Raw genomic sequence first — 8,012 nt, 5'->3', positions numbered from 1 at the left:
TTGCTGGGGCTCTGTCCCGTCTCGGGGTCCCAGCGGCTCCTCTGGAAGGGCAGCACCACGTCCCCGCGCTGGTCGGGGTCGAACACGGGGTCTCCGCGTGGGACGTGGATGTTGAGGAACTCGGCGGGGCAGCCGGGTCTCTCCACACTCACCAGGTCCGAGAGCACGTGGTAGCCTGCTTACAACGTGGAAGGAGGGTGCTAGGACCGGCTGAGGGCCACTCCCGTCGAAAGACTCAGGAGCCATTACGGGCAAGTCCAAGCCTTGACCTCCCTGTCCCCACCCTTCCCAATCCTCTGTCTGCCCTGGCTGGTCTGTACCTACACCCTGGTCCAGGCTTTTGTTGGGTTGCAGGATTGGCCTTCTCCTGGGTAACTGGGAGGTGCCCAGTGAGTGTGCCTAGGCCAGCAGGCTGGCAGCACCAGCTCCAACATGCCCAGAGGCCTGGCAGCCTTAGTGGGATGTTGAGCACTGGGAGCAAGTATGGGCTTCCTGAATGGCCAGCAGGAGCCGGGCATCCCTGCTGGGCTAGCCACTGACCCTCAGCCACTGGGGTTATTCTACTGGCACCCCGTTTTGACCCCTCCTCATCTTTCTGCCAGCATCAGAACCCTGCCCTGAGCCAGTCCCAGGAACCACAGGGACAAAGAAGAACAGGGCCCCCATGAGAGGCCCTACCAGATTATTTTCGTGCCTCTACCCACCCCCATCAACCAGCCCAAGATGCAGTGATGCCCCCCCATTTCCTTCCCTCACCCCTCATCTTTTTTCTTCTGGGGCAGATTTATGCCTCTCCCAACTAGACTTCACCTCAGCCTGGATCCTCCCTCTCTCTGCTCCCCACGCCTACCCCTCCCCCATCACCTCCCCCTCCATCTCTCCCCAGTCATTTCTCAGACCCTCCATCACTCCTCTTCCTCACTCCCTGGCCACCCTCCTCAGGCACAGAGGTGTCCAGCCTACCCCACTGGCCTTCCTCCCCTAGAGGCTGAGGCCCTCACCGAAGAAGACCCCCAGCACTGTGCGGTTTTGTAGTGAGGCCTGCCCAGCAGGGCCCCTCATGGCAGTGTTGCTGATGTCTCGGGGGTTGGGAAGGTGGGGTTCTCCCAAGGGCCGGTAAACGCCATCTGCATAGCTGGCTGGAACCAGGCGCTGCAGCCTAGAGCCTAGTGGGAAGGATAGTACAAGGATGAATCTTCAGGGGGCTCCCTGACCTCCTCTCTCCCAGGCTTCTCTCCGTATCATAGGTCCTAGAACTTTGGAAATGGATGTGCCTTTGCTGGTACCTGCCAGTCCTTGTCCCTCAGCCATGAGTACCCACCCTGGCCTTGGGTCTCTGTCTCTGCTTGGTTCTCACCTACCTTTGCTACCCCATCTGTGCTCCATGAGGTTGTTGTACCATCCATCGAATCGCTGCACCTCCCATGAAATGGAGCTCTGGGACCCTGTGTGAGAAGGGAGAAGAGGGGGCAGCTGTGCAAATCAGTGTGTGAAAGAGCAGGTGGGCCCGCAGGAAACAGTCGTGTGAGCATGGTATTTAGAGATGGAGAGAGTGGGCACCCAGCACAGATGGGGGTAGGATGCAGAGGGGAGAACCAGGGCAAGTGAAGCCCAATGTTTAAGCTGCTCAGTCAGGGAGATGTGGCAGGATGCGTAAAGGAGCCAGGTGCATGTATGAAGACAAACAGCCCTAGAGAGGAAGAGGGGACTGGAGGAGAACGGTGGCAATGGGGAAGAGGATGCAAGAGCTGCCCCCTCCCCTCACACCTCCACTCCCTGGGCGACACAGCAGGACAGAAATCATTCCCAGCCCTAAGACACCATACCAGGCAAGAGCCAGCCCTACCCCACACCTGGGAGGGATATGTCGTTCTATGATCCATCCCTGGGCAGGGGCAGTGTGGGGTGGGGCCGGCCCTCTCTGGCTGAGCAGAGCCCAGGGCAAGGGTGTGGGCTTATGGGGCTGCAGCTTTGGGGCCTGTTGCTACCCTGGTCTTTTCCCCAGTTTCCTGGGTGGGGTCAGGGACTGAGCTTGCCATGTAGGTGATGTCACTCCTTCTCTCTTTGGGACATCATGCCCCCATATAATTCCTCCTTTTGACCCCACTGTACTCTCCAAAAACTAGGGTCTGTTGGGTGAAGAGCTCAGGTAGTGGGGTGGGGGTTTTGGTCAGTAGATCAGATGAGTAGCCACATTCCTTTCTCCATACTAGGAGGCAACAGGGCTGAGGCTCCCTTTGCTCATCTCAGAGAATAGAGCAAAGGAAAGGACTCTCACCAGCCAGAAGGAGACCAATCCTCTCATTGTTTCCCTACCACACCAAGGACAGGACCTTAGAGCTATCCACACTGCCCCCATACACTCACCTTAAGGTCATGGGGGGTGGGGGTGACTCAGGCCCTGATGTTTGAGCAAAGAACTCAGCGAAGGGTGCAGGAATTGGGGCAGGGACTAGGGCAGCCACATACATGTGACTCTAAAAAAAGATGAGCTGTGGCAGAACAAGGAGGGTGCCTCTTGAGGAGGGTGTGGGAGAGTGCCTCTTGGGCATAAGAGGAGCAAGACCTGGGGGAGGAAAGGAAAATCCAAGAGCAAGGCAGGGAGAGGTCTGGGAAGGAAGGTGGATGTGCACAGCTCGGGCAAGGAGAAGCTACAGGGTAGGGGCCATCTCACCATGCTGTTGCCTTCAACCAGGACAGGGGATTCCACAGGTTTTCTCTGCTTCCTGCTCTTGCGTCTCCCACCACCAATGATCAGGGACTTACTCTTTTTAACCTTGTGGCATCTTAAGCCCACTTCCCTCCTCAGAGACCCACACTACATAGAAAGGCTCCAGATTCTACTAAGGCACTGTCCGAAGCTGAAGGTAGCAAGATGAAACTCTTGTGGATCGTGTTGTTTTACAACATCAGAGACTTCCCATTAGCATTGGGTCCAATCTTACTCCGAGATGCTTTATTGTCTTATGTGTCTATTTAATCTTTTCCTCTTTTGGGTCAGGGACCCTTACTTTATGGAAAAATAGAGAAGATAGAGGAGAGAGAAAGCGTCCCCAAACCACGAGGAATGAAATAGGAATGCTCCCCAATTCTTTGGATTTGGGGAAAGTTTTTATTCCATTATCCACCCATCCATTCCACAAGCTTGAAATGAAAACCTACGATGTGCCAGACACTGTGTTATCTAAGGGCTAGGGATGCAGAGATTAATATGACACAGCTCCTGTCCTAGGGGAGCTCAGAGGATGATGGGTTCCTTTGTCCCAGCCATGTCTCTCCCTCAATCTGTACTCACCCACGGGAGCCCATGGTCCAACCAGGAGGGCCCATACCAGAGCCAGTCGGCAGCGCATGATGAAAATGATAATAGGGCCCAGGTGTTGGAACATCCCAAAATGGAGACCCTAGAAAAGGAGAGAGGATAGAGAGAATGAGCCCCTAGCTGTTCAGGAGAAATCAGGCCAAGGTCTTGGTAGTCCCCTGTGAATCAAGGCCTGAGACTGGGCCAAGGCCACAGTGGGTAGCAATGAGCAGGATGCTTACTCTCTCTCGAGATTCACTCATTCAGCAAATACTTAATGAGCACCCACTTATTACGTACCAGGTACTGATCTAGACACTGAGGATTAAGCAATGAACAAAATTCCTGTCTTCGTGGAATTTGCCTTCTAAGATTAATTTGAAAACCTTGCTTTGACCTAGCTTCCTGCAGAGGTGTTCCTTGGACAGAGCTTTGCTGGGGGCCAGAAGACTGGGCTGAGGTCTCAGCACTGCTGCCAGTTCACTGTGTGATCTTAGGTAAGTCGCTTATGCAGCCTGGATCTTGGCTTCCTCTTCTGGCTATAGGAGTAAGCATGGCGGCACTGCCTACCTCCCAGCATGGTTGCCAGAATCAATGTGAGAATGGAGTGGAATTCAAAGCAAAACCAGTGACAGGTGTTATGCAAATGTGATAGAGCGTGGTTGAGCCAGAGTCTGGCTCCTCCGGGTGGACTCAGGATGAATGGAGTATCAGGTGCCCATATGTCTGGTGCAGGCTCCTGCTCTGTCTCCCCAGGCCAGCAAACTACACAAGGACAACAGGGAAACAGAGGCAACAGGGGACTCGGGCTGGGACTCCTGGGCAGCACAAGGAGTGACTAAGGCCAGCAAAGACCTCCTAAAGGCAACCTGGAGATTAGGGGGCTCAGGGAAAGCCTCATCTCCATCCAAACCCTTAGGGCTCCTGCATAGGTTCTCGAATAACAGACAAGGGAACCCTGAGGGTGACCTCCTCCCCACTTCCCATCTCCCATGAAACAAATGAGGAAACCTAGGAACCTAGGCCCTGCCATAACTCAGAAAGCTCAGTATTCCTCTGCTTCATCCCTCAGAGCCTGTCCAGATGCTGGCCTTGGTGTGTGTGTGTGTGTCCTGGGCCTATGAGGAGGCCTGTGAGGAGCTGTGCCCTGAAGGGTTGGAGCTGTAAGGCTGGACATGCAGAAGTGGCCACAGTCGTCCTTCCCTGATGCAGGATGTCCTGCTCCTTCAGCCCTCGCCCCCTATGCCATGTCTTCAGGGTCCTGGGCACTAAACACCAGTGTAGCCCTCAACCCTGAAAGACAGGCGGTGGACTCTCTGGCCCGGTTGTGGGGACAACCTGAAGGGGAAGGTGAGTATGCTTAATAACCGCTCCTTGTGAGTGGGTGGCCCTTAACGATTTACACAGCAACATGGGCAGTATCTTCCCAACAACTTGAAAGAAAGGCACGGCCCAGGGCAGGGCGGCAAGGCCCCAGGCAGTGGCAGAGCCAGGGAGAAAACACAGACTCTTTTCTCACATGGCCACTTTCCCAGCCTGAAGTCCTAGAGTGGTGACTCTGGGGTGGTCGCAAGATGAATCAAGGCCATAGGGATACTAGCCTGGTCCCAAGGGAAGGCTGAACCCTAAAGGCCCAAAGTTCCCTCCCTGGCATGATGTGCTGGTTTCAGGAGGAGGCCCAGAGAGATTCCCTAAGCCCAGGCAAGGTAGGCTACCTAACAGCCCCAGGTCCGGAACAGCCCAGTCTCCCAAAACCTTGGTGGGGTGGAAGTCGGGCCCCCGGATCTCAGCCATTTGGGCCTTAGGCTAAGATCCTAGGCACAGCGGAGCTAGAATTCCCCTTCCCTCGGAAACGTGGTGGAGCTGGGGCTCGCTCCGCCGCGGCCCTGCGCTCAGAGCGCCCTCCCCGGGAGCGCCCAGACCCACCGCCAGAGAAGCCCTTGGATCTGACCTGCGGCCACGGCATCCCGGGAGCTCCGGGCTGCGGATTGGTTCTCGCCGGGCTCGCAGCCGAGCTCTCGACGCGCGCTCCCTTGCGGCTCCCACGCCAGCTCTGCGCCGGGGCGGGCGGGCCCGGGGGTGAAGAAAGACCGCGGGCCCGGCTCAGAGGCGGAGCGGGGCGGGGCTAGGTGGGGCGGGAGAGGGGCTGGCGCGCCGAGGAGGGGCCCGGGGCGCGCAAGGTGAGACGGTGCGGGTTCCTGGGGCTCAGGTGTGGGGGGACGTCTAGTCCGTGCCAAGCGGTGGGCTAATGCGGCCACGTGGGTGGCGAAAAGGGCAAGTTGCCTCTACTGGTCTGGTGGTGGTGGTGGTGGTGGGGTGTCCGGTAGAAGGGGAGGTTGAAGAGGGAGTCTCTCCCCAAATCCTCTCCACACTGTCGCCTCTGGGCTCTAGCACCGAGAGAGTCGGTCAACGCCCGCAGGCCTGGCCAGGCGTCAAAGCAAGACAACTGTTCTGAGACCTTCTAAGGGTCGAGATTACTGCCCTCCCGGAGCTCCCCGGGACATCTCAGGCTCCCACCGCCTTACGAGCCACGCCCGCGTGCGCTGGATCGCGGACTGCAACGCTAGGTTTGCTCTGGAGCCACCCGTGGGAGGGGTACTGGGCCCGGGGTGTGGCGAAGCAGGTTTGGAGGGACGGCGGCAGAGGGAGTAGGCACGGGGCGGGGCGGTACCACACTCGCCCCTTCTGTGTCCGAGGCCTGGGGTGGAGGTGGCGGCGGCGAGAGGAGGGAGGGGGCAGCAGCTCCTCAGAGCCTTGGGGGCGATCCGAGAAGGCTGAGGACTTCGAGTGGGAGGACTGGGAAGTACCCTGAACGCGGTTTGTCGGGTCACAGCCTGTGAGTTAAGAGAGGAAGGAGTGCGAGTTGGGAAGGGTCCCACCGAGAGAAAGGGCGCGAGCTTTTGTTGCCAGAACGTCGGGATCCAATTCCTCCCCACTCCCATCCCCCGGAGCGCGGCGTGTGAGGTTGCACCAGAAAGAGGCGAACGGCTGCCACGAACGCTTTGCTTCGAAAAGGCGAAGGTAAGAAACAGCGGTCCGGGTGTAGGTGGCTGCGGGGTGTGCCTGCGGGGTCCAAGCGGTCAGAGCTGGTCTGGAGCCGGCCTTGAAGTGCCACCCCCACCCTGGCCCCTAGGGGCGCACTTCCTGAGTCCACCTAGACCAAGCTCAGATCAGCTGGTGGTTCTCCAAACAGAAAGTTTGGTAAGAAACTAAGAGGAGGCAGGGAAAGCTCATAAGGCTATAAATGCCACACGGTCTACACGCAGAGAATTTTTATCTCGGCTCAACTGGATTCTGGATAGTTTGGCTTACCTGATTCAGCACCCCTGAGCTCCTTACCCACCTCAGCACTTACTGGGGAATCCTGCCCCAACTCACTTTTCAGATTCCTTTGTTTCTCCACCTAACTCCTCCTTTGCTGAATCAACATACACACGCACACCCGCACGCACACCTTCCTTGGAGAGGACAGTCTTGGACAGGAGTTTCTCCCAGGGTTCTACCAGCCAGCTAGAGCTATAAGCTTTTCATGGAGTCAGCCCCTACCGGAGAAATAAATCACCTTCTAGTAGCTGTGCTTCACCAATTAGAGTTCTTGGTGACTCCGGACATGTCACCCCTCCCCCACCTCTTTGTAGAGAATTGGTAGTCTTTATTCTGTGTGTTCTGGTAGATGGGTGAGATAGGCAGGGAGAGACTTCTGGAAGAAGATACCATCAAGCTACGAGAGAGGTCATCGGGCACTAACCAAGCCCTTAACTAACTTTGAATGCTGAAGACTGGAGTTGTACTAGGCTGAGTTTTCTTAAAGATTGTAACTATATCTCTTGCCCACCCCTCATACTTACAAGGGAACCCGACTTCATCCTGGGGTAACTGGGGATTAGTTAACTGTGTCTGAAATACATCTGGGAATGAGAAAAGGCTTCAGTATTTGAAATCTTCCACCGGCCAGGTGAGAAAGAAGGACCCTGAAGTGTGGGGATTGGTCCAACCCAGTGAGAAATCACCACCATTTTGTCACAGCGTCCTCTGATGGAGTGTTCTAGGTGTCTCTGTTACGGAGAATGAGGGAATCTGTGTCTCTGTGTTTTTAGGAGCTTATATGTATGTGTCTGATTGTATCTTAGAAAAGTCTGCATATTTATACAAATGTACATTGTGTATATATGCAAATCATGGTGGTCAGCTAGGGGACAAGTGGGCCTAGTGAACGCTGACATGGGATTGTCTGAGATCAGAAGACATTCTACTGTCAGACTCTACTTGTCAAGCCAGGGAGGAAGGTGTTCCAGAGGAAAACACGAGCTTTGTAGGAAAAGCCAGATTGCTGTGTGTGGAAACGTTTCATTTCAGTCCCACCTCTTCATGCAGGAGGCCTGATAGTTTAGTAATGAAAACCAAACTCGAATCAGAGTCATGGAAAATTAACTTTAAATTAGGCAGTGTCGATTAAGGAAAACCTAAGTTATTAAACTGGACAAGAAAAAATTAGGAAATGTAAACTTTATTCACAGGCTGTCTTTCTTTTTTTTAATTGTTGTAAAAATCACCAACTGTCTTTTTGCTTAGTCATCTTTAATAAATATTTTGGAGAATTAAAAATAAGTTAATGTTGTTCTTCTATGCTTAAGATACGGAAAGCTTTTGTTAGTGTTTCTTTGAAGCACCATGTTAATAGAGATGAGTCATTCTTATAAAAATATTTTAT

General features: G+C 54.7%; 1 protein-coding gene across 1 annotated transcript in view; it reads right to left on the bottom strand.

Annotated features, from left to right (window-relative positions):
- The window catches only part of DUOX1 (dual oxidase 1), a 30,108-nt gene extending 26,755 nt beyond the window's left edge, over positions 1–3,353 (bottom strand). Inside the window, 4 exon segments of the mRNA XM_004380743.1 lie at positions 5–175; positions 1,002–1,166; positions 1,362–1,445; positions 3,296–3,353. Of these exon segments, the coding sequence (XP_004380800.1) occupies positions 5–175; positions 1,002–1,166; positions 1,362–1,445; positions 3,296–3,353 (478 nt within the window).
- Between the last annotated feature and the right edge of the window lie 4,659 nt (positions 3,354–8,012).

The sequence above is a fragment of the Trichechus manatus genome, unplaced genomic scaffold (genome assembly GCF_000243295.1).
Source record: "Trichechus manatus latirostris isolate Lorelei unplaced genomic scaffold, TriManLat1.0 scaffold00076, whole genome shotgun sequence".
In the NCBI taxonomy this organism is placed as follows: Eukaryota; Metazoa; Chordata; class Mammalia; order Sirenia; family Trichechidae; genus Trichechus; species Trichechus manatus.
This window is presented reverse-complemented; position numbering and strand designations above follow the sequence as displayed.